This window comes from Zonotrichia albicollis, chromosome 17 (assembly GCF_047830755.1).
Source record: "Zonotrichia albicollis isolate bZonAlb1 chromosome 17, bZonAlb1.hap1, whole genome shotgun sequence".
Taxonomy (NCBI): Eukaryota; Metazoa; Chordata; class Aves; order Passeriformes; family Passerellidae; genus Zonotrichia; species Zonotrichia albicollis.
In genome coordinates, this window is record NC_133835.1 from 799,105 (window position 1) to 824,890 (window position 25,786).

A 25,786-nucleotide genomic window follows, 5' to 3' on the forward strand; every position below is an offset into this window, starting at 1 on the left:
CTCTGGCCAAGGGCACAGGGTGAGGGTGGGCACCCATCCCTGGAGATCTGTTAGCCAGTTCCCAGCCTCTGGTGCTCTGGTCAACAAAGAAGGGGTGAGAAACTGTCCCAAAGTAGAAGGTACCCAGAAGTGGAATTCTGCTGTGATGATGGCACACTGACCTGGTGAGTCCCTCAGCTCCCATCCTTGTGTGCACCTTAGGAGCAGTCTGGAGGTCAGCTAGGCCTGTGGGACCTGCAGCAGCACTCTGACATAAACAAGTGCAAGCAAGGTGAAGCACAGTGGGGAGAGCAGGACACAAAGCTCATCCCTGGCCTGCTGCACATTGGTGTGGAGGGTGGAGACCATGTCCAGATGAATTTGTAATGCTCCTGCCCCAGAGTGGGATGCTGCAGCAGCTCTGCAGACTGCAGGGCCCTCATGGGGGCTGTGTTGAGGCAGCTGAGGGCTCTGGCAGAGGTCTAGAGACAGGAAAAGACCCTGTTGGCACAGACTCTCCTCCTTTCCACTGCCATGCAGGCCCCAGAGTGGCCAGGCAGGGAGGAGTGGAGGGTCTCAGGCAGGGAATTGCTTCAGCCAAGCACTGAGGCCTTCGTGACTGCTCTCTGGGGCTGCTCCTTGGGTGCATTGCCCTGCCATGAGTGTGATTGTCTCGGCTGGAATGTAGGGAAGCAGAGCTGCTAAGCTCAGGGCCAGCTTCCCAATAGCACCACAACGGCCAGGCCCTTGAGGGGAAATAGCTGAAGGACACCTCACTGGGAATTTCCTCCCTGTTTCTCAGGAATATTGGCTAAATGCAGACCTTTGCCCTTGGACCTCAGGCCCTTGCCTGAGCCAGGTCAGCCATTTCTGTGATGATAGAGATCCTGGTCCAAGCCAGGATCTCCTCCCCTGAGCTGCCTCATCACTGTAGGTTTTGCCAGTGTTCATCTGGTCACTGTCCCTGCTTTGCTCCCATGTACCACTGGCCTGTCCTGTGCTGGATAGGGCAGTGCCCTCCCAGCTCAGTTCCTGCTCAGCTGTCCTATGACAGCTCCTGCTGCTCTCTGACAGGGAGCCGTGGGGAGTGCACAACTCTGCTCATGCTGAGCATAAATAAAGGATTTACAGGTGACACCTGAACTCCTTTGCAGAGAAAGCAGAGAAGATCCAAACTGATCCTTCCACTTGCTCAACAGCGAAGCTTGCTAAACAAGACAAAAATGCTGGCTACTTCAGGCCTCCCTACCTCAAATTCCCTATAAAATTTGGTCTCAGCATGATAGAGGCTGAAGAATGAAAGATAGGACTGGTTACACTAAGGAAAATGCCCAGAGACAGTATGGTCTAGCTAAAGAAAGCACAAACAAGGCCTTGGAAATAAACTCTTTATTGCCACCACAAGGATGTGGTCTGTGTTTGCTGTCTGAGGGCTCTTCAGCTCTCCAGTCACACACCTCACTTGCATCAGATGAACTTTGGGCGCTTTGCTTGGTGCTGTGCTCTGGCCTGGGCTGGAGGGATGGCCTGCGAAGGCAATGGGTCCATGGTAGGGAGAATGTCCTCAGTGGCACAGCTCTCCATTCCACCTTGGGATGTGGGTGGGTTTGCAACAGGCCCTTGAAAGTTCTTGTTGAGGGCTGCTGCAGGCCCTGGTTGACTGATCCGCTCTAATACTGAGTCAGCAATCCGATTTGACATGGTCCTTATTTCCAAAGTGTTGGCTAAGGCTGTTGACTTTAGGCTCCTTTTTCTTTCCAAGTTCTCCTTCACCATTGCTTTTAGGCTCTGCTGTTCAGATGCTCTGGGGAATCCTTGTCCAGCTTCCATGCCCTGCCTTGGACATGTTTGGGATGACTGCACTTGTCTGTTGGAGACATTTCCCCCAGGAAGCTCCAGGATTTCAGTGTACTCACCGCCAGTGTCTTGTTCAAACTGAGAAGTTACAGAGGATTCCAAGGTGTAGTGAACACTCTCAACAACTTCTCTGGTGAGTGTGTCAAGGGAGGTCTTTGAAAGTACTCTGTCTGCAGTGTCCTTGGATTTGTCTGCTTGGGTGGCTCTTCCAGCAAGAGGCAGGTCCTCCCACTTGGCTGCCACCCCTGCCTCAGCAGCTTTGGATGTGCTGGATGCCAGACGGTCCCCCAAGATCTCCAACACTGTTGCTACAAGCTCTTTCGCCATCACTTCCATTTTCTGATGGTGATCTAGAGAAGTATCCAAAAGTTCTACTCTCGTGCGGCCTAAAAGTCTTTCTCTGATTCCCTGAGCAACCCTCTGTAAAAAGCTGCCATGCTGATTCCTAGGAATCTTCAACCTCTCAAACACTCTGTACACCACAGTCTCAACCAGCTCTTCAAGCTTCTTGGCTTCTGCTGCAGTCAGTTGCTCAAACATAGCATTCAAGAGGCCTTTGTCAGTGCCATCTGGCTTCCTCTGGGAGTCAGCAGCAGTGCTGGCATCCTTCTGCCCCAGCTTAGCTCTGGAGTAAGTTTGGCCCTTGTTCAGAGCTGCTCTCCCTTTTCTGCATGCCCCCAGTTTTTGGCTCTTGGGTACGCTGGAAGGCTTTTGAGGCTGCAGCTTCCCCTGACAGGAAGTGTTGGTGATTCTTGGCAGGCTGGGGCCATGCTTAAATTTGGCCCAGGATGACAGAAGGGGAAAAAAAGTGACAAGTGAAAAAAAAAAGTGACATCTTCCTGAAAAATGACACCAGGTTGTGGGTCATGTTGCTCAGCCCCTGCATGCTGAGGATTCCCGCAGGCCCAGGCCAGCACTCTGCTTCAGCCAGGCACGAGGGCAGGGGAGAAGGGCTTCCCTCAGCACGGTGTGTGCCTGCACATGGCCCTGCTGCCCGTGCCCAGCTCAGTGCCCTGTGCTGGCTCAGCTCCCAGCCCTGGAGTCCTTTCCCCACCATAGCGCCCGGCCCAGCAGCACCGCCCTGCACAGTCCCATGCCCCTGAACACAACGCTTTGCCTACTTCTTGCTGCGCCAAGATCTGCTCTGACCGTAGCTTGATCCTGGTCAGGTACTGCCTGTACTCGTTGAACTCCTTCACAGTGCAAATCACCTATGGAGGGACGAGGGCAGAATCCCCCAAAAACTGTCAAGCCATGCAGTCGGCCTTCCCCAAAACAGCCCGAGCCCAGCGGGAGAGGAGCTGCCCCCAAGCCCTCTCCCCATACCCTGGTGTTGGGGTCACTGCTGTCCCCCCAACCAGGGCTGAACAGGCAGCGTGGGGCAGGCTGAGAAGGGCAGGACTGGGCTTGGCAGGAGGGTGTTGGTGCTGCTCCTGCTCCCAGGGACACCAACGCACAGCCCTGTCCTCTGGCAGCAGCAGCAGCTGCAGCAAGGGCTGTGGGAGCCCTGCTTGAAGAGGGCTGTTCTTGATCAGCCTGATGTCCAAACCTACCTTGTTTTCTCTGGTGACAAAGCCCCGTTTCTTCAGCAAATGCAGCACATCCTTGCGCTTGTGGTAGTCCTGAAGGACAGGGTCATGCAGGCAGTTGTATGCTGGGCTGAGGTGGTGGCAGTAGGGATCATCCAGAGTGAAACAAGGAAGCGGCCGGTGGAGCTGTAAGAGAGAGTTTCCAGGGGATGAGGAGGCAGGAGAGTGGAGCAAAGAGGTACCACATGGTACCTGTGAAAAGGTAAAGGTCTTCTCCATCCTTCTGTAGGCACAGAGACCTGCACAGACAGACTACAGGGCTGGGCTGTGATGGGTGAAGGGAGAAAAGACAAACTGCACAGCAACCCCACCAGCAAATAGGTATCTTAGGCCACCAGGAAGAACTGCAGATCCATCCGCAAATTAACCTTCAAAGGTTCCAATGCAACCAGTGGAGAGTGGATGAAACCAGTCTCCTTGGGTTAGGCAGGCCCAAGGGCTGTGTTGGCTACCTCCACCTCCAGAAAATCTCTATCGTGGGAAGCTGCAGCGCAAACTGGAGGACAACAGTGTGTGTATACCCCAGGCAGGGAAGCCAGGTTATTCCAAAGGTGCCAAGAAGGCAAGCAGAAGGTTGGAATCTCCCTCACAAGTGCCCCAGGGGGCCTGACATTGTGGGATGAGCTGGAGGACTGAGCTGCCTTGGCACCCAGACACACACAGCTGTCTGCTGAAGGCAGGGGCCCGGCCACACACATGCACAGTGCCAGAAACCAGTGCAAAGATGGACAAGTGCTTTCTCCTCTGTATTCCAGGGAGCCTGGAGTTTCTCTTGCCCAGTTCTGTCCAGTTGAAGGGCTGCAGCTCCTGCTGTAGAGCAGGTGGCCTCAAGAAAATCTTTGCATGATAGGGACTCTATGAAAGAGATTTTCTATCCCTTTCTATTTCCTTTACCTTTTCACCCAGCTTTCCCCTGCAGAAGACAGGCTTGGATCCAGGTGCCACAGGGATCTTGACTGCGAGTGGGAGGTTCAGCAGTTCAGGGTCCATTTTCCTACTATCTCCTTCTCCCAGGTGTGGTCTTCTGGGGCTGAGATAGGAAGACACAGACACTCAGCTGTTGCCCAACAAGCCTCCTGCATGGCAGTCCTGGAGCCCTAGAGCATCACCCCATGTCCCAGGCTCCCCAGCAGAGCCCTCTATATTGGCCCAGTGGTCCCCTTCCCGCTGATTCCCAGGGCTCTCAGCAGTGCCTCTGCCTTTTGGCAGGACACCAGCAGTGGGACGGTGCTCCACAGCTCTTGCCAAGACCTCTCATGGTGTTGTGATCCCACTCTTACTCTTGCTCCAGAGACACAGCAGCTGCCTCCTTGCTAAATATAGCCAAGGGCATTAAGGGCATTGTTACATCATGGTGATGTCACATCCCTGCATTGTCACATCATGTGCTGACATTGTGTCACACAGAATCTGCCCACCACGCCTGGGGGAGGTTGGTGCACCCGGAGGCTCCTTTGGGTAGCCCTGTGGGCCACCCCTCCGTGTGACCCAGCTGCGAGAGCTCCTGTCCTGTCCACAGGCCCCTTGCCCCTCCCCTGTCGTGTCATTCTGTCAGGCAGAGCTTCCTCACCAACTGGAAGGAATGGCTGGAATTGCCTCTCCAAAGATGCCCAGTTTGAGTTCTGCTTTTCCCCTCTTTCCCTTTTTAGGGCTTCTTCCCTGTCATGGCCAAGCAGATCTGGGGGAATTGCAGTAAACTGGATATTTGGCCCATCCCTGGCAACATCTAATTCCTGGTTCACATTTCGAGAAACAGTAGAGAAATGGAGGCTGAGGGGAAGCCCTCTCCTCCTCTTTCAGCAGGCTCCCATTCAGCCCAGACACCTTTCTGCCACCTTCCCAGTCTCCCCTGCCCTGGCTTCTGCCATCCCCGTTTGCTCTCACTTCCTACCCCTTCTTGGCTGGATTTGGTGAGATCTCTGGTGCCCGTTCCTCCAGCCTGTCTGGTTCCTTGGGGCAGCTTTTACACTGCAGAGCCCCACCAGCCTCGCTCTTTGCACAAAGGCGAAGACAGGCAGAGCAATCTGTTGGAGATGCAGTGATTGATCCCCACGGGGCTCTCGGGAAACAGCGAGGGGCACAGCCCAGGGATGATGTTCCAGGGCTCCCAAAGCCGTTTCTGGCACACGCTCCAGCTGCAGCTCTTCTCCATCTTGGCCAGGGGAGGAGCAGCATCGGCTGTGCCCCAGCTTCCCTGTGCCCCGGGTCCTGCTCAGCCCCCGGGCCGTGAGCCCCATACCACATTCAGCTGGTGACATCCCTGCAGAGAAATCCTCTGAAGTTCACAGTGCAAAACTGCGGCAGCTCAGCAAGGGTGGGAGCAAGGAGGTCTCTGCCTAAAATCTTGGCCAGGCCTGATGGACAAAGAGGACAGAGGAAAGTAGTGCTGCCTGCCTCTGTTCTAAACAGTTTGGGCTCCTTCCTGGGCCAAAAAGCTTAGTTTGTCCACATTACTGCTTTCCTCTATGTGAGGGGAAGCTCTGGACCCAAATTTATCCAACTGATCCAATCACGGTCTGTCTGCAACCTGCACCAGAGCAAGCAGGGACCAGCCAGGTCTGTGGAGGAGTTCCTGTTCCCTGGGAAGGGCTGCCACTCCATGGCCACCCACACCAGGCAAGTTTGGCAAATGTCTGAGCACTCATGATCATTTTAACCATGGACACTAACATCAGAGAAGCTGGACCCCTAGACAGTGAAAAAGGAGAAATGTCACAAGTTGGCACAGACACATCCCTGAGCTACCAAGAGCCATGTGCTCTCCGTGGGAACAGCAAAGAAAAGGAGTCCAGTGGGATCTAGGAAGACCTATTTTGGAGAAGGAAGTGGTTCTCAGGGCAGGTGTGCTATGAGTCTGTAGGTTTTTTTAAGTGATAAAACTCCAGAATGAAATACAGTGCTGTCAAAAAACCCATTACATAAACACTATTCTGATCTTTTGGTAAAATAAAATAATTTTCTATTTGTCTCAAAACTTAAGGGTTATTTTCCAGTTTTTTTTCTATTTTAATTCTTTCTGCAATTTTTTTTTTTCTTCTAGTCACCTGTAATGTTAAGACCACTTCTGAAATTTTCAGGTTAAAATACAAATCTGAAAACTGTATTTTCAACTTTTTTTTTCTCCCTGTTGCAATACTTTTAGCAAGCCACTCTGCTTTCACAGATTCCCAGCACACACAGTTCACAGGCTCTGTCAGAAAAGCACTAGCACCCGCTGCTGTACAGTGATGGGGACACTGCTGCAAACCATCCTTTGTGCTCCCTGGGTCCTGCGATGCTCGTGGAACTGGGCTGAGGTAGATGTCAAAGAAGCAGCCAGATTTGTGTAGCAACAGCAGTACCTGCAGCTGGAGGAGGAAGAAGGCAGAAGGAAAAAGCCCTTGGGCCATGTTGGGTCTTCCTCTGAAGCCCAAAAGCACCCGGTGCTGTGTGGACACCTCGGCCACAGCAGTTACTCGTTTGGTCACAAAACCTGACAGGCAGTGACCCTCTGCCGGTCTGTGGCCTCTGAGCAGAATTTCAAGGATTATCCTAGGAAACCGACCTGAACCATGGAGAATTTATCCACCTAATTCCAGCATACACAGATTTTTGCTCTTCTATGTCAATCTGGTTTGAGCTTTAACCCAGAATAAAACTACTAAAAAAAAGAAAATGAAATTAATTTGCCCCTGAACAACTCTGTTATTTAGAGCTGAACCCACAGTCTTCTGACTGTACCAGAGGGTGAGCACGGCTGAGGAACAGAGACGATGCCCTCGGATGGGCACTACTCAGGCCCACCCGCCTCCCGTCCCATGGGGCAGCAGTGCGGGCACCGCGCCGAGCCGGCGGTGGCCGCGACAGCCACGGGCGGGTGTGCGCAGGAGCGCCCGCATCCCGACATCCGCCTCAAGGAAGGCTCGAGGGTGCAGGCCGCCAACTCTGCCCGCTATTTCACGGCCGTGCGACCGCAGCGCTCATGTTGCCGGCAGGGCACTGCGGCTGCGTCCCGCTGAGGGCCGAGCCCCCCCCGCGCCGCCCCCGCCCCGGCAGCACGGCCGGCCCCGGGGCCCCGCCCCGCTCGGCTCCATGCCGGCCCCGCCCTCTGCGCGTGCCCTCCGGTCGGAGTGGGCGGGCCTTCCGCGCCCCCTGCCCCCCCCAGCGGCGCCGCATCGCGGCGGCCATTTTGTGCGGCTGCGGTCGGTGCGCGGGGCTCGGCGCGCCGCGGGCCCGGTGGGGGTGGCTCCGTTCTAACCCTTTTTCCCGTACAGATCCCTCGGTAAGAGCGCGGCGGCGCCCGGGCAGGCCGGGCCGCCTGCCTGATCCGGCGCTGTGGGCCCGCGGCGTGGCGGGGAGACGCGGGGAGGGAGGCCGGGCGGGCGCGTTCCCGCGCACAAAGGGCCGGGCCGGGCCGGGCCGGGCGGTGCCTCCCGCCTGCAGCCCCGGGGCGCCGAGCGGGGCCGCTCCCGCCTCGCGGCAGCCCGGCGCGCTGAGGCCCGCGGCTCGGGCCGGCCCCGGCCGCTCCCCCGTCCCTGACTCCCTGTCGCCGCCCGCGCACGCCGGCCCGCGGAGCTGCGCGGGCAGGTGAGTCTGTGGGGCCGAACGCAGGCGCCGCGGGCCCGTCCGGCGGGAGCGGCCGAGTGACCTTGCGGCGGCGCCGGGGCCCGAGCCGTGGCACGGGCCGCATGGCGGGGGCTGTGCCGGAGCCCGAGGCGGGGATTTGACGGGTCCGGAGCGGCGCCCGGCGGGCCGGGTGCGGCGGGGAGCGGGACTTGCAGGGCCCGGCCGCTCTGGATTCCGGGGGCGCTCTGCGGGGCGGCTGTTCGTCACCCGGAGCCGCGAGTGGCGAACCCGCGCTGAGCAGGTAGTTGCCCTGCCAGATGTTCAGCACGGCAAGGGCAGGCTTCCGTTCCTTTCCTGTCCCGTTAAATCTAGAGCATTTCTTTATCGCGCTACACTCTGTCCCTTTAAACAATTTTAAAACAACAGAAATTACGGTGGATATTTTCACTAACCTCAAAGTTGCCCCGTGTCGTACCTATGTAATGCGTACGGTTGGGAGGCACTGGGGTGTTCTTCCTGGCAGGTCTGTGTTCAGATACGGCTCATTGCCAGCAAAGTGGATTTTTGCACCAGTTGGTAATCTGTAGCCATTCCAGGGTTTAGTTAATCTAAACAGATACAGTTTCGGGAAACCGTTTTATCTCCTTTGCTGACTTAAAATCTGGGTACCAGAGATGTTTCTGTAGTCCCAGGCTGTTGTTTCTAGCCTAAATACTTAAAAATAAACCAGGAGAGATATCTGGAAGTTGATGAGTCCAAGTTAAGTAAAATAAATGTCACTAGGCTACAGAATTTTGTTGTGTTGTATGCAGTAGGGAATTAAAATATTAAAGCAATGGTAGTGACTTGAAATAACCTTTTGTAAGTATCTGTACAGCACTTAGTAATGGAGCATCTCTGTAACTTATGCTTTTGACCTGGGTTCATTTAATTTTCTGTAATGTGTTATGAATCCTTTTGCAGAACCAGTTTTGAAAAAAAAGGTCAAGCAAGAAGGCTTAAGCAAAGATCAGTCATATCATAATTCTCTGTTTTAATTTTTGTGACTTCTAAACTTTCATAGTAATAAAGGGGGGTGACTTAGGTGAATGCATGTTATTTGAATGCATGCTAAGTCAGCTTGTGGAAGAGTTCGGTAGTTTACGCTCTTGCTGATAACTTCGTGGATGTCTCCTCAATGGAAATAAAATTTTACTTGAGCAGGCTGAGAGTAAAATCTGTCTGCCTGTAATGTTAAGGTCAAGTTGGGAATGAGGCTAGAGTATTAATTGTTCATAACGGTGCTGCCTTGACTGAAATGTAAGAAGCATGTAATTTATTCATACCTTTAATTGGCAAAGCTCTCTGTAGCACTTGCTTTTGCTCCTGTAGTTCCTGCATGACCTAGGCAACGATATTGACTTAAATTCTCCCTCTTGGTCAGGAAAGGAGAGCACAACCCCTAATTTAATAGTAGGGGATGATAAATTCTCTCTAACTGCACATTTGATTTATAACTGCATCTGCAGAAGATAAGTATTGTCTGTAGCTGTAATTTGTCAGCTGACAGGCTGCCATAGCTCTCTTGCCTGTGTGACCGTGTTCCTGTGCACGTATGAACACTTGCATTGTGAGCTGAGCTAAACAATGTACGTGGGTCAGGGGAAGGATTTATTGCTCAGCCCTACAAGTAGTTGTTGTCAGTATTTAAACTGTACTCTTGATGGTTGTCTAGTTGCAGGGTTACAGTGGGGTTTTTTAAAATCTTAAAAAGAGCAGTCCTTTGGACTGGTGCATCATACTGAGAAGTGTTGTGAGGTGCTGATGAGTTCATTGTATGTTTGAGTAAGTCCTCCTTTCTTTTTTACTTCAGTTAATTCCTTGTCTTCATACTTTGTACTTCTGTTCCTTGCTTGCCTACAGGTTTGTTTTGGCTGCTTGTACTTCCTGCAGGAAAATACTTTCTTCAGGTGGAAAATGGTGGTTTGGAACTCTTGGTTTGTCCTTGCTGTCCAAATACCAATAGCTACATGGCCTATATATTTCTAAAGACCTTTCAGAACTACTGGCATTCCAATATTTTTGTGACTGCAAACACCAGGCTGAAATGATGATGAATGCATGGGTGTATACTGTGTCTGTGGTGTCTAGCTGCAGATAATAATATTGGAATATAAACACTCCTTTTGGAGGCATATTAGTTTGTTCACATGCTTGTGTGGCTTTTTACTGGGCTTGAGAACTTTCAACCAGCCTTATTTAAGTGTAGGCAGCTATGGTCTGCCTTATTTTTTCATAAATCTGCCTGGAATGGAGTTCTTAGAGAAATTGATTAGAAAGGAAAACATGTCTTCCGCTTGGCTGCCTGTATTAATGAAAAGAGAGGAAGCACTGTTGCTTATTGTGTGGGGGTTTTGTTTTGTAGGCTTGATTCTTGTTTTTTGTTGTTTCGTGGACTTGATTGTTTTTGTTTGTTTTGGATTTTTTAATATGAAGTTAGCATCAATTGACTCACGTTTCTGCTGCTTAAAATCAGCACTTCTTTCCCAAGGAATTGGAGAATATCCTCTTGTTCCACACAGTCGTTGAGTAAGGAAACTGTCTTCAACACCTCTGTGCTCCAGATGCAGAGCTGAGCATCCTTAGCCTAGGCCTGTGTGTCAGCGATGCAGAGTGCTGTTGGGAGGGTTGGAGTTAGAGTTTTTGTTAGTTTTAAAAGCATGTGTTGGCATAGCAGAGGTTGTGAGTACACCTGGAATTGCCTCTTCCCTATACTGTAGTTTGCTAATGGTTTTTTTTTGTTCCAAGATGCTCTGTGTTTGTATCAGTCATTTCCCTGTGCTGCAGCTGTCTTTTGTTGCTGTTACCAGGCTTGCAGAAATAGGCACTTAGAGTTTTTTCTGTCCTTTCATCTCAGCTGGGAGACAAGTCTGCAAGCAGCCTTGAGATGCACCCCTTTCTTTTCTTTTAAAACAAATAGGCAAGTTGCATCCTTCTTACAGGGTGACTTGTGCACAGATGATCTTTCTGCTTAATTAATTACCTTAAATAAAGACATAATTTTTTATCAGTACTTATGGCAATATAACTTGGAAAATTTTCCTTTATTTGGATGTCTTGAAAATATCCTCTTCTTTATCAACAGGTAGGGTAGATTTGGTTCTGTCAAGGCAAGAAGCAGTGAAACAGAATGCTGTGTCTAGGAGTCAGGACACTGTACTAGGAGTCAGGACGCTGTATACTAACTGGGTGGAAGCAGTGACTGCTGGGATTTTCACTAGCCAATGTTGCAGATGCTGCAAATTGTCTGTGAAAAATGTTTTTCAGACTTTTTTTTGATGGATATTTTTACAGGTAGATTTCTTCTAGGAGTAAAAAGTCCCAAGTCCAGTTACTGCTGCAGGTACTGTAACCAGATAATTTTTGTGCTTTCTGATTTGCTCCTTCCATTTTCGGTCATAATTTTTTCATCTGATAGCTAAAATTCACATTGATGCTTGGTGATAAAATCTTAGGTTCAGCATCCTGCTGTAAGAGTGTACTGTGCTGCTGGAACACCCAGAGCGTGCGGGTGCGGTGCTGGTGGTCATTTAGCCAGGTAACTGGGATCCCTGTCCTGTGACGCAGGCAGTGACTGGGAGAGCAGGAAGAGGACAAACATTTAGCCTCTGGAGGCAACTCCTGTCAAGTGTGAGGGAAAGGTCCTCTCTCAAGGATGATGTGCAAGAAAGTGGACCACGGTAGAGAAAGGTATCCACTACCCAAGAGAATCAGCTGTGCTGGGGGGAATCTATCAGGATTCAAATAACGAGCAACCCCCTGTCAATCCAGATGAGGTCCAGAGTTCATAAATATTGAGCCCCTGAGCTCACTTGGCAAGTTTCTTTAAAGAAGGTACTACTTTTCCCTGAGGTGAGCACACAAGAGAAATACTGCAACATTCTCAGGAGGGTAAAACCAAATCTAAATGGCAAACTTCAGCAGAGCAGGAATTTAGCAAAATTTAAAACAAAACAGTCAATTGAAATAAAGCCTCTCATTTAGCAAATTCCACCCATCCAACCTTATATTACCCATATTCCAAGAAGGTGGAGTTAGGAGTGAAAAAGAGAGAAAACCAAGATACAGCTACCATCTTTGATCCAAGTGCAATCTCAGGTATCATAAACTCCAAGGGTGATAGGAAAGTTACCACATGCGTCTTAAAGCAGTGGGTTTTACCTGCTCTGGTCTCCTGTGGCTATGCTTCCCAGGTGGGACTTCTGGTTATCTCTGGAGCTAGATTGAGGCTGCAGGCATGGGGTGTGGGGCATTCCTTTCAGTGTGACAGTGCCTGACAATCATTCTGGGCTGGACTAGATGTTCCTGGAGGTGGGTTGTGGAATGGAGCAGTGCACCTCCCACTTTCCACAGAACTGCCCCCTCCCCTTCAGTTGATTTGAACCAGTAATAATTTTCTCTAAGTTTTTCATAACAATCCATGTGGCAGAAGTTTGGATGGAGTGTGCCACTGTCACACACCAGGGCATTGACATTGATGTCAATGAAGGAAGGAGCGCAAGAAGTGCTCCGGGTGACTGCCTGATTCAGCAATTTGAGATCATCTTTTTTCCTCCTGACTGACCTGTGGCTGTGAACTGTGCAAGACTCTGGACGGACTTGAAAGACTCGAGCAAGTTGGAGAGGAAATGTCCTGTAGTCCTAATTGGCCAGTGCATGGGTGCAATGGGGAGTGGACACTGCCAGTGAAGTATTTTGGACTGATTGAAGTCACACCACCATCGCACCATCACAGAGTGCTGCTGGAACTTCAGTATGACCTGAAGTCCCAGGGCAGCAAAGTGGTGCCACCATTGAGATTGCCAGTGTGTTTTTCTCCATTGCTTTAGCAGCAGAGCGCAGGCCACTGTTAGTTTTTACCTGGAGTGGCATCCAGTACACCTGGAAGCGGCTGCCCCGGAGGTGGACTGATGCAGGCTGCACTGGAAAAGGGCGAGGTTCCAGGACACTTGCAGTACATTGATGACATCGTTGTATGGATGCAACACTGCAGGGGAAGCTGTTGAGAAAGGGGAGAAAATAATCCAAATCCTCCCAAAGGCTGTTTTTGTCACGATCAAGGACTTGCCCAAAAAATTAAGTTCCTAGGAGTAAAATGTCAGGATGGATGTTAGGAGAGTCCAGTGGATGGTCATCAGAGTAATGTGTCCAGACAGCAAAAAGGAAACACAGACTTTCTTAGGAACTGTGGGTTTTTGCAGGATGTATATTCCATAAGATAGTCAAAATTGTAAGCGCTCTCTGTCATGTGAGCGCTTGTTGTGGGAGAGCAACAATTTTAGGTGGGATTCTAAACAACAACAAGTTTTGGACAGACTCAACAGAAGATTGTGCAGCAGCCTTTGGGCCACTCAGGACAGGATAAGATGTGAAAAATATGCTCTACATTGCAGCTGGGAAGCATGGTCCTTCCTGGAATCTCTTGACAAAAAGTTCCCATGGAGACTTGAAGACAATCCCTGAGGTTCTGGATTTGCTGATAAAGAGGATCTGAGGCCTGTTACACCCCAACTGAAGAAGAAATCTTGACAGGTTATGAAGGGGTTGGCACGGCCTCAGAAGTGATTGACACTGAAGCACAGCGCTTCTGGCACTCGGACTGACAGGGCTGGACTGGATGTCCAAGGGAAATTCCCTTCTAAACATCTTGCCACTGACACCACGTGGAATAAGTGAATAGCTCTGACCATGCAGTGAGCTCAAATAGGGAATCCCAATCACCCAGGGATCTTGGAAATAATCACAGTGGCACAAATCCAAAAATATCCGTACCATCAGACGAGGAGGAGGAAAAGGTGCTACCATGCTAAGGAGACTCCACCATATAATCAGCTACCAGAAAATGAAAAGTGATGCTCTCTTCACTGCTGCTTCCTGTCATACCACAGGGACAAATTGGAGATGGAAAGCTGCCATTTGGAGTCTTACACAGTGAGTTGCAGAAGCTATTGAAGGACAAGGTGGTCCTTGCAGAGCTGAAAGCCATCCAGCTGTCCTCAAATATTGCTGAATGAGAGAAATGGTGAATATCTTACCTCTGCATTGGTTTGTGGACAGTGGCAAATACTGGGGGGAGGGGAGCTGGACCAGTGAAAAAAGACCAGTTTGTAGTGCAGAGGGAAACCTGTCTGGGCTACTGAAGTGTGGCTGCCTGGGTAGAGAAATTGACTGTAAAAGTAGGTTGTGGAGATGCACACATACCCAAGAGTTGGGCTACTGAGGAGTATTGCAACAATGAGCAGGTGGATCAGGCTGCCAAGGTTAAATTGCCTCAGGTGAATTATTTCTGTCTTGGGTGGCCCGTGACACCTTGTGTCATCTGGAAAGAGATGCAACATTACAGATGGGCTCGTGACTGTGGGGTGGACTTAACCATGGATACCATCTCCAGGTTATCCATGGCTGTGGAATGTGTACTGCAGTCAAGCTGGGCCAACTGGATAAAACCCCTGTGGTATGGGGGGGGGCAATGGTCAAAATATAAATATGGGGAGGCCTGGCAGATTAATTACATCACACTTGTGCAGACTCACCAAGGTAAATGTAACCTGCTGACGGTGGTGGAAGGCACCACTGGATGGTTGGACCTACCCCATGCCTCACAGCACTGCCCAGAACACCGTCTGGACCCTGAGAAACAAGTCCTCTGTCAGCATGGCACTCCAGAAAGAATTGAGTCAGACAACAGCCTCATAGACATCCGAACCAGATACTATGGGATTGAGTGGGTGTATCATATTCCTTAACATGCAGTCTCTGGAAAAATTGAGCAGCATAATGGACTGTTAACAACCATATTGAAAGTAATGGGTGGGGAACCATCAGACATTGACATCTACACATAGCAAAAGCCACCTGGTTAGTTAACACTTGAGGCTGCACCAGTCAAGCTGGCACTTCACAATCAAAGCCTCCACATTCTGTAGAATGGGGTATGGTCCCCATCAGGGATAGATTATGAGGAATATATTAGGGAAGACAGTTTGGGTTAGTCCTACCTCAGACAAAGGCAAGCACATTTGGCGGATTGGTTTTGCTCAAGGACCTGGGTGCTCTTTGTGGGTAATGCAGAGGGACAAGGGAACATGATGCATACCTCAAAGGGCCTTGATTTTTGGGTGAGAAGAGTCTGTAATGTTGAATTGTATACTATTGGTTGGTGAATAATAGTGCCACTGTGTGCCATAACTGCAGTTGACAAGGTGTGTAGACTGCTCCAGATATACCAGTTGTGAATTCCTGATGCAGTTTGCCACCAGCCCTCTTGCCCTGGAAGACCTCTATGATAGATGGAATCCACAGTCTTGGACTAAATCAACTCAACAGACATCTTGGAGGGACAGCCATTAATGATGGAAATGATACCCTTGCTTTTGTAGATACCTATGTCTGTGTGTATATATATTTTTGTGTGTGTGTAGTTGGAAATGGATAGGATTTGGACATGATGTATGTGGTACAGAATAACGGATGGATAATGTCCCAATAGCCAGAAGAGGGTGTGGCTAGAATCTGATGTGGATATGCAGAGGGGTGTCTGTGTGTTTGTAAGGGCCTCGTAAGCATCTCTCTGGTTTGGACTGCAGCAGCCTGCTGACCTCCACTGAAATTCTGCACCACCTCTCAGCATTTTGTGGGCACCGGGGAAAGGGGTCCCTTCCAGGTTGGGGTGGTTTGGGTGTGGTCAGGTTAAGTCAGGCTCTGCACTGAGCATTCACGTGTGTATTGCTTGCCTCTCTTGTACACTTTTTAATGCCATTACTTTTACTGTTCATGTTCTTATCTTATTGCTGTTTTCATTAAACTGTTCTTATCTCAACCAATGAGCTTTACCTTTTGTGCCTGTAATTCTCCTTTCAGTGGGAACACTTGATGGAGGAGTACTATGCCTAAACCACAATAGGTTCTATGCAGCTTCAGTTCAGGTAGAAACTGGCAGCAGTGTCACTGCAGTGCCAAATCTGCAGCCTAAATTGGGCTTCTGGAAACAATTCAAATGGCTGTCTTTGCCACTTCTGCAGTGCGAGGAAGCCTACATGTATTGACAAGAATTAGATTTGTGGATGAAGAAGCAGTTCTGGGAAATTTGTGTAGTTTGTTCTTGTATTAGCAGAACACAGCTCCTTCTGCCATGTGGTGAATGTAGATTATCCAGTTGAGTATGTCTTCATTGACAGAGTGGACTGCTTACTTAGTGTGTAGTTAGTTAATACTGCACTAAAGTAGGAGTAATGATAAAGTTACTGGTGACTTTTAGTTGACAACAGATAAATAAATGATGGAGAAATATGATGTGGATATGCAGAGAGAATGTCTGTGCATCAGGGTCTCTTAAGAGTCTCTAATTTGGATCACAGCAGCCTGCTGACCTGTACTGAAATATTTCCAGATTAAATTTTTGTTCTAGAGGTGTTATTCTATTATGCAGCTACTGTTGACTGTAGAAAGAATGTTTTTTTGAACTATGAACTACTTTTAGTCTCAGAATTCACATTTTTGTTTTTCTTTTCCTGTAGTTACACAGCACTGGTTGGAATGTTTGCAGCAACATAAACAAGTTTCTTGGTGAGTATAAGCATAGATCCTTTTTTTAATTGTGGCTTTTCCTTTAGCTTTTGAATTTTGCTTTAAAATTCAGGTTTTACTTAAATACTATCCACAGAGCTTCTGCAAGACTTATCTGCATTGAATTCTTGTATTCTTAAAGGCTGCCATGTTTTCCTTAAACTGAAAATAAACAGCCTCATTAAAGTAGGTTTGATTAATATTGCTTTATTTAGGAAAAACTTGATTTATTTTATGTGACTTAAGCCTTTTTCCAATTTCTTCCTGTTTGTTCAGTGCTTAGGTGCTTGTTTTTTATCTTTAGTGTTTACAGGAAAAGAAACCAGAACATAGGACACGATCAAATGACTGAAAATAATTGTTTTCAGTAATGACTATTTATTTCTTTATTGCACTTGGTAATTCAAATAGATTTCATTATAGAAATATTCTTTTTTCTGTTGAATTGCTTATATTCCTGATTTCTGCTTCCATGTTGGTCTATCCCAGTCTCAGCACCAGTTGCTGACAGCACAGTTACATGAGGTGTTGCTGAGGGGGTGAAAATGAAGTTCTCCAGGCTCTGTAATCTCAGGAAGTGAGGATCTTGTTCAGAGACTCATTCATGTAACACCTTTTCAGTTTTGTCACCAAGTACTTTGGGATGGTCTTGGTTCTGCCTGAGGAGAAGAGCAAATGTAGATTTTTACTGGTCAGTTCTCCTAATCTACTTGTATAAACTGGAGAAAAAGTAGGCAACTGAAATCAAGTACTCAAGTCTTATGGTTTGAGGGAATGTCAGTGGTGAGGAATGAGCTGTTCAGCATTCTTGTTACAGAGATGATAAGTATGAGTTCAGGATCCAGGTTCTGTTTTGTGTGGCTCAGAGTTCACCTGTGTAGTTGTTAATTGAATCTGGGAAGCTTTTAAACCAAGTAAGTGCTGGTGAATATGTAGTTGAGGATGTTATATTGTGCAAATAAGAACTGCATATAGTCCTGGGTTGTGTTTGAAATGTGTCTTTTGGATAGGAGAAGGGGTGTGATGCAGTACTCCTTGAAATTTGTTGCAGTGTTGGGTCTTCCTATCTAGTTTAAATCTTTCTTGTTTAAATCTTTCTTGCCTGAAGATCTAAGCATTGTGGTTTGAAACACTGTTGTGAAGGACATAATCTGAAATTTACCGTCACATCCAAAAACAGTAACCTACCTTTGAAATGATACACAAAACCAGCTTGAGGCAGGAGCAGACATCCTTGGATGAACAGAGGCTGTTCTTGGGTTAACATGTTTAGCAGGTATAGGAGTTTTTAATCTGTTTTTATGTGTAGGGCAAAACACAGTAAGGCACGGTAGCACTGCTGCTGTAGTCAAAACTTGCCAGACAGAGGGTGTTTTGTCTGCAGGCAATAAAAGTCTATTGTAATCAGTTTACTAGTGCCAATACAGTTTTTAAGTGGTGCTTGTGAGACTTCCACTTAGTCTTCATAAGATGCCATTAGGATTGTATAGTATAAATGGTGTCTGTAAATACTGTTTTGCAGTCTGATATCATACCTTTTCTCATCTGCAGGTGTGTGGTTTCAGCACAGCATGGCTGTGGTCATCCACTTGCAAGTTGTTCCGATTGTGGTGGGGACCATGAACTTCTCTGGACTGACCATTCCTGATGGGGGCGTGCATATTGTAGGGGGTGAACTGGGTGAGGCTTTCATCATTCTTGCCCCTGATGGAGACGTGAGGCTGGTGTCATGGGTGCAGATGATAAAAGGTCAAAGCAAATACATCGACGAGTAAGAAAAACCCGATGTACAAAACGTGAATGGACTTAGTCCTTGGCAGTTCCATACGTAGATCTGCAAGCAGATTTGGAGCAGTGGTGCTGGAGAGGATGGCAGAGTCAGACTTAGCCTTAGGCTTTGTGGAGTCAGCTTTGTCCTAGAAGGAAACAAAACAGACTTGTGTTGCTTGTGTGGGAGTGGCAGTGCTGCCTGCAGTAGCCCAGGTCAGCAGTATCTGTGCTGCATCTCCAGGGAATACAAGACAATCTCTGGCTAGTTGCTTTTACTTCCTGGTTTTATCAGTGCTTTTTATTACCTGTCTTACCCTGTAGTCCTGAAGAATCACCACCAAGGTACTGAGTGCTTCCTAGGAGCTGGGACAGCAAGCTTCCCGTCCAGAATAAAATATAAATTCTCAGTGCAAAGTAGGATTTTATTTACGCAGACTGTCAAAGTTGCTTGTGCTTCTTTATCAGGTCAGAGAACTGTGGGGGTTTTTTCATGGTGTTCCTCTTTTTTTCTTTATTGTATCCTTATGGCAGAGGGAGGGAAATCCTTGGGTTTGGCATGGATGCACAAAAGAATGAAGGAAATAGGCTGAGTTGTAGAAGTGAGTTGCATTTCTTCAGAACTGCTTACGAAGCAGCACTGAGACAGAATTAAGTTTGAAAGTGGGGCTGATTTTAAGGAAAGAGTTTTGGTATGACACTTTGTAAAGGAATGGTTTAATCACTCCACGGGGATTTGGAAAATAGTTTTGCCAGGGTAGGTGTCGTTTACAAAAGGCTGCAGTGATTTTGCAGTTTCCACAGAGGAAACAGGAGAGGTGTTATTACTGCAAGTTTGCCATAACTGCTTGGGTTTGCTCTGATAATATGAAGCAGAATTTCAGTTGCCAGAGGAGCCCACTTCTGTTAGACCTTGGTGATATGCCAGGTTTGGGTCCCTGGAGAGAGTAAGAACAGCTGCAGGTGAAGGGGTACAGGACATGTGCTGTTAGCAGAGCAGAAAGCTTGTTTTAGGAGTCAAAAACTCTGATCCAATATTAATGTATTTTCCTCTGCATTGCCCTGAGATAAGTGTACCTTTGTCACTGCTATCTGTCTGATTAGTCTTGAATAGTCTTTAAAAGTTATATTATCTTATGATGACTTTGATGGAGAAGAAAAGACTGTGTCTTTTAAATAACATGTATTTCAATAATACAGATTTAGGTACATTTTGTTTTGGAAGTAGTGACTTCCCTAAATCCTGATCCTGAAACAGATCTGATCTTCATAGAGAAGTAAGACATTATTTTCTGGTGAAGAAAATTTTAGGAGAGATATTCTGGCAAAATATACTTATTTCCAAGTTGTAGCTATGAATGTGTCATCAATCTGGGGTTGTTTGTGGACAAGCTGTTTTAATGTAGTTCAAGGTTTTAAAGCAATCTTTGCTGGAGAGGACAGGGGCAGAAACATAAAACCTGAATGCAGGCAAGCCCCTGTGTTCAGTGCTTGCTTTCTGAGAAGTGAAGTTCTCAGTATGGTCTTGATCATGCTGGTGAAGCATATTTTGGCCCTGCCTCTTGGCCTAGTTTGTGCAGAGCCATGTCACGGTTCTCAGTAAAAGTTGTGTCTCATGGTTTCAGTCTCTAAGGCTGGATGTTTTGGGGTAAAATGGTTGAGGCCTTCTGCTGAGTAATTTATCTCATGTAGTGTTCTGCCAAGTATACATCTACTTGAGGAAACCATTCCCGAAATTGGCTGTAAATGGAAAAGCCAGCCTGCTTTCATGGTCTGAGGAGCAGGACCACAGTCCAAGCCAGTGGTAGGATGTGAGAGAGAACCCAAAGCAGCCCAAGTTCTGTAACTTTGGAGGGGAGAGAAATGAAGACTTGGGGAGGAGGGGCCAATGATAAGAGATTTTTGCACACAAAATTTTTTCTCTCTTTCAATTCTTTGACCTACTGCCTTCTAACAAGCTTAGCCGTGTTAGTGAAGTGCAGTGTGTATGTGCTTTAACTAATGTTGGTGTTAGCTGACTATGACTAGCTGCCTTCAGATGTTCATGGAATGTGCTGCCTCTCTAACTGATTAAATGGCTCTGGCTGTTTTCTTCACATTTCCTATTAGCTGCGATACTCATATTTTTAAAATATTTGAATGAAACCATAGTAAGACCTTCTGTGCCAAAATGAATGTGTTTGTGGAAGCCCTAATGTGTGCGATCCTGTTACTGAAATCAGCAGATGTGTATGTTCCTCTCCAGCCCCATGGAGGTGAGCTAAGATTGAGTCCCTTTCATCCAGATGGCAGCTCTTACTGAGGAGAACCGCTGTGGGAAGCTGAAATAATGCACTGAGAGTGCCTCTGGCTTGGCTTTGCATGTCCCTCCTCAGAGAACAGGAAAAATAAGTGTACTAGGGAAAGAATCACCTTGCAGATATCATTTCTTCACGTGTTAAGCAAAATGTATGTCTACTCAGTGTTTGCAGGCATGAAATTCCCTTGCTGGAGTAAGAAAGGCATATTTTAATAATGTAAATCTGCAAAGAAAATAGTGGCTCTTTGAGGTGTCAGGGGATAAACCTCTTAAAGTATAGCTTTGCACATGCTGCCTTTTTCGTTTTTTCAAATTCTATGTTCTGATGCAACATAAACTGTAAAACCCCATCCATCTTAAGTTTTTCTTAATTTCCTTACCCAATTAAAAGTTATGGACTCCTGCCCCAACCGTTAGAAGACTGGGCTGATTCAGATCCAGTGTGATACTGTGAGAGCTCAGTCTGCTATCAGATATTACTCTAGGAGATTAATTTTTTTCAGTCCCTAGGTGGCTAGAATACTTTGTCTTTTGCTGTGAATCAGGCTTACAAGCAATAGTATTTTTTCCCCTATACCCTTGCAGGCTGCTTTAATAGAGGTAAGGATCAGTCTAAAGACCCTGTTTTAGAGGAAGGCAGCAGATGAACTTTTGGTAGAGAAGTTTTTTTGCAGTGTGGTGGTTGAATGGAGTTGGTTGGGCTGTCTCTGTGGTCAGCCCTTGGCAAATGGCCTGGCCTAAAAAGTGTGGTGAAGGAGTAGCTTTTCCCTGTCGTAAAAGCTCTACAATATTCCTAAAGATCTTTGATTTCTGAACCACACTTGAAATTAGAGGAATTCTTCATGATGTTAATATTTTTGTAGATGCAGCTTAGTTGACACCATTGCTATTTATGCCTTACGTGAACAAAAGTGCTAGTGCTTATTTCTGTGCATGTCTCCTTGTTCATGTAGTGTAAGACTAGGTTTTTTATTTTAACTCAAATCAATTTTGTCCACCTCTAATTGAATGTTCAAGATACAACCTTACTCTGAGGACAGTGATATTGAATAAGACTTTCTTGTGTTTTTGGATCTTGTGCATTTGAAGACTACAGGAATGGATCATAATTTGTATCTTAAAATTGCTGGAAACAACTGACAAAAAAATCAGGAAAAATAGCTGTTGATCAGGCTTTTACACTATATGTACCTTGAGATAAAGATTTCTTAAACTTTTATATTATCTGTTGGAAACAAATATTAATGAAGACTTTTTTTATATTCTGGTTAAAGCAGTGGAGAAGTTGGACAAAAACAATGCAAATATGCAAGGAGTATAGAGAGTCTTCTAAAATTGAGTTTAAAAAACTACATATTTCTAATGTCTTTGAACTTTATTGCACTTGTAGTGATGAGGTGACATAGTGTTCGAGAGTGTCGCTAATGTGGTAGCTGTTGACAGATTGTCATTGTGTTTGTTTGCCCACTTCCTGTTTACTGGATTCCTTGTTATCATCAAAGTGGAGAGGGGGGCAGAAAATATTACGAAACTTCCGTCTCATTTGTGAATAAACTCTGGATTGTGTGGTTCTTAATTGACCTGGAACTTGGACCAATGGACAGAGGCTGAGCTTTACTCTTTCATGGTCCAGTAGCTGCCATTTTGAACATACTTTTGGAATCCTTCTGCAGACTGTCACTTGGGAACCCTTGTTTAAAAGATAATTGCCCCCTTACTTTCTGCAAACCAAAATTACAGCAGTTCCTTAACATCTGGCTTCTGGGAATTATAGTGCATAAGCTTATTTTGTGTATGTCTTGATTAGTGATTGATATTTAATTGCATTTTTCAGGGGAATAAAATCAGCAGTGTTGATATTACAAAATGACAAAACATCCTCCGAATAGAAGAGGGATCAACTTTGAGGTGGGAGCCCAGTTGGAAGCCCGTGACAGATTAAAAAACTGGTATATTTTTAAAACCATTCATCTTATATTAATTTTAAGTCTTTACTATCTATAACATTTTGTATTGATTCAATATTTAGAGTCGTAGTTATTGGTTTTTAGGAAAGTAGTTAATTTATAGAAGTTTATATACCAGTGATTGAGATGGGCAATAGATGCTGGTATGTTGTGCTGGCCCTCCAGAAGTGTGCTGGTGTTGTGTCTGGGAACAGGACTGCTCCTAAATCTAGTTGGACTTCAGGCTCTCATTCTCCTGAATTCACCCTTAAAAGTTCTGTGCTTTACTTAATATTGCAGAGCAGATATTATGGAAGAATAAATTCTTTGCAGTACAGAATATCCTTGCTGCTTCCTTTCCCAGTGCTGTTGTGAATTCATAGGCTCTAAAATCTGATTGAGTTTGTTAGGCCTGTGCTCATATGATGGCGGTCAGCTTTAGAATTAAAGAATTGTGTGGAGAAACATGTTCCATGCTAACAAGTCTGGTCTGGTGCCTGTCTTGCAGTTCTCAGCTGTGAGGAAGAACATTTTTCTTCATGAACCACTGCATTAGGATGATGAAAAAGAGCCTACAAATTACTTAGGCTAACTCTGAATTTTCTGACTCTGTGCATTTCAGGTAGTCAGCTCAAAACTTAGCATTTAATAATTCTCAGTGAATAAGAGATAAAATGAAAATTGCCAAAGCCTTGTTAAATACAGGAATTAATTTGGTTTTGTTAGCTCGTGTAGATAACTTCTCTTTCCAGAAGTCATCTGTAGCTGATTTTTATTACGAAGTCTCTGTGGGTTAGATATGATTGTACTTAAAGCTCTGGAGCCTGCTAACAGGTGAAGTGTGCAAAGTCAGTATTGAAAACTATTTGGGCATCTCAGGAAGACGGTGCACTGCCTTAGACACAGGGGATTTATTCCAGAAGGTCTTGGTTGCATGCGGAGCATGTTCTCTCCAGGTGCAAGGGCATTGGAGTTGTGAAAATGAGAAAACATAGCTCTTTCCATAAAGAACGTAAAATATGAACGTTAAATCCTATTCACATGTTAATTTGGCTTAGCTGTGTATCCAAGACTTGTGTAGGTAAGCAAAGATCTGAACCTACCTCCATTTTTTATATTCTTCGGTTTTGTTAGTATAGCAAAAAAAGTTAGTCAGGCTTACAAAAATAAGATCTCTTAGCCTGTCTGTAATGTAGGCTTTTTAGAGATGCAGTTTGGTGTAGCTGCTGTTTGAGTAAGGCTAATAACTTGTGTCCATGACTCTTATCCTTCTGATGCTTGCTCAGCAACAGTGTTTTGAGTGTACAGGGAAAACTTTGGGTGGCGGGGGGGATTCAACAACCTGCTCTACTTTCTGCATATCCCTTGGCTTAAATTTGAATTTTGGGTGTGCTGTTTGTTCCATGTTATTTGGTTTTTGGAAACACCTGATCTTAAATTACCTGTCCTACACGCAGTGCTTTGCAGCTCCGGTCTCACAACTTGGTTATGAACTCTTCAGTTCTGAAATCTTTTGTTTCCTTGCTAAGCTTCGAACTCTGGATTGTGTGCATTTGCATTTTTAGGGTTTCGCAGTCAAAATTTTTAAGAGCTGGGGGCTTAGCAAAACTGTCAGTGCTGACTCAACTCATTGGGTGTGGATTTGTAGAGGTCAGCAGACTGATTTTTTTCTCTGCTGCTTACATCTGCCCCTGTGCATCTGCCCCAGGACCACACTGTGGTGTGGTTACCATGCACTCCTCTAGGGGCGCAAGATTTTCTGTTTGCTGACACTTGCTTTTTCCTTTGGAGATCCAGACTTTTCTTGTGTGTACTTTTGGTGCTAAAACAGTCACAAGTTTCCTGTTTATTTAAAGTGCTGGCTTTGATTTCTGTTCTCAGTAACAAATACATCAGTCAATTCATGGCCCACTATTACCTATCTATTGGCAATGATGCTTTGGAAAATATTTCATGTCAGAGTGCCACATACCTCTCTTTCACGTCAATGGCTTGTGCTCCAAATTGCTAGTTAAGGACTTCAGGGTGTTTGGATGTGTTGTCAAGCCTAGTGAAGAAAAACCACTTTATGCCAGCAGAGTAGTCAGTGTGGAGCCTGCTCCTTGTCAAAGTGCAAAGTGAATTTTGCATCTTTACTGCTCATTCCAGAGGTTGCTTTGTTGTATTTGGAATCATAGCATATTGGCAGTGCACTGCAATTCCTGGTGCAGTTGTCTGTCATGTCCTATACTTGAACTCCAGGGAGCACAGTGAGTCCTTTTGCTGTTTCACTTTAGGTTCTTAGGGCTTGGGTTGATGCATCAAAAGTGTCGTGAAAGATGTGTCTGTTGGCTCAGGTTGCTATAGGGAGAGAGCCTCTGTGGGTGCTGAGAGGTCTCAGTGCTGGAGTTCAGAGGATGAAGGAGGGAGATGCTGCAGTCGGGCAGTCCTGAGTGGAGGGATCCCAGAGGGAATGCTGTAGCCATGGACACGGTCACACTGTTGCAGCTGAATTAACTTTTTGAAACCTTTTGCATTGAATCATTTAAACTGATTGAGTGGTGTCTAGCTGTGTCCTCTCTTACTGAAAAGAGGATACCTGCATTGGATGCCTGCAATAGGCAAATGATGTTACCTTTTGTTACCTTATTGTAATGACAAGTTTTTCTGTCTATTGTCTGAGTAAAATGGGTGTGAAGGGGCTTTTGATTATAGTTAGAGCTCTTGAGTAGTATTGAGTATGGTGCTACCCTGTTAAGATTCAGATTGTCAGTCCCATGAGTTCGGTTGTTCATGCTGTCAGGAATTGGTCTCTGAGTACTAAAAAGATGAACCACTGTAGCTGTTGTCCTTCATGGTGCTGGTTCTCCTGAATGCTTCCTTTCCTCTCTGCATTGCTTTGACTGCACTAAGCTTGTCCCTTCTTAGTTCCAAGGGAGTGAGGGTTTATAGCAATTCTGGTTTGGTATGTAGGGAAACAGACCTAGTCCAGGGAATCTCCAGATATTTACCTCTTCCCAGAAGTTTTGCCCCTCCTGTATGTTGCAAGATGTTGTCTCCAGTTTCACAGTGTTTCAGATAAATACTTAAATCAGTACCATGTTGGGAATTTAGCTGCTAGAGACTGGAAAAGTACAAAGCCGTGGCTAATTCCAAGTCCTGCACCTGCAAAGATAGTGTGTCCTTGGGCCTAGCTGTAGTAGGATAACAAACAGTGAAAG

The 25,786-nt window shown here is 46.5% G+C and overlaps 2 protein-coding genes across 15 annotated transcripts in view; one reads left to right on the forward strand and one right to left on the reverse strand.

Annotated features, from left to right (window-relative positions):
* Window positions 1-1,379: 1,379 nt before the first annotated feature.
* Window positions 1,380-12,146, reverse strand: LOC113460331 (uncharacterized). The gene is made up of 4 exons (XM_026798234.2): window positions 12,142-12,146; window positions 4,320-8,280; window positions 3,390-3,551; window positions 1,380-2,607 (listed from the first exon to the last, which is right to left on the reverse strand). The coding sequence occupies exons 1-2, from the start codon at window positions 12,144-12,146 to the stop codon at window positions 7,362-7,364; spliced, it is 924 nt and encodes a 307-aa protein (XP_026654035.2). The 3' UTR covers window positions 1,380-2,607; window positions 3,390-3,551; window positions 4,320-7,361.
* Window positions 7,547-25,786, forward strand: part of PHF20 (PHD finger protein 20) — a 73,085-nt gene continuing 54,845 nt past the window's right edge. For 9 of the 14 annotated variants that reach the window (XM_014273077.3, XM_074553485.1, XM_074553486.1 and 6 more), the window contains exons 1-3: window positions 7,547-7,686; window positions 16,526-16,574; window positions 22,475-22,589. In XM_014273077.3, the coding sequence (XP_014128552.2) occupies window positions 22,507-22,589 (83 nt within the window). In that variant the 5' untranslated portion in view covers window positions 7,547-7,686; window positions 16,526-16,574; window positions 22,475-22,506. Of the gene's footprint in view, window positions 7,687-7,850; window positions 7,992-11,303; window positions 11,353-16,525; window positions 16,575-18,125; window positions 18,255-22,474; window positions 22,590-25,786 lie in introns of those variants that run through there. The other 5 variants (XM_014273079.3, XM_014273078.3, XM_014273080.3 and 2 more) reach the window with 5 other exon arrangements.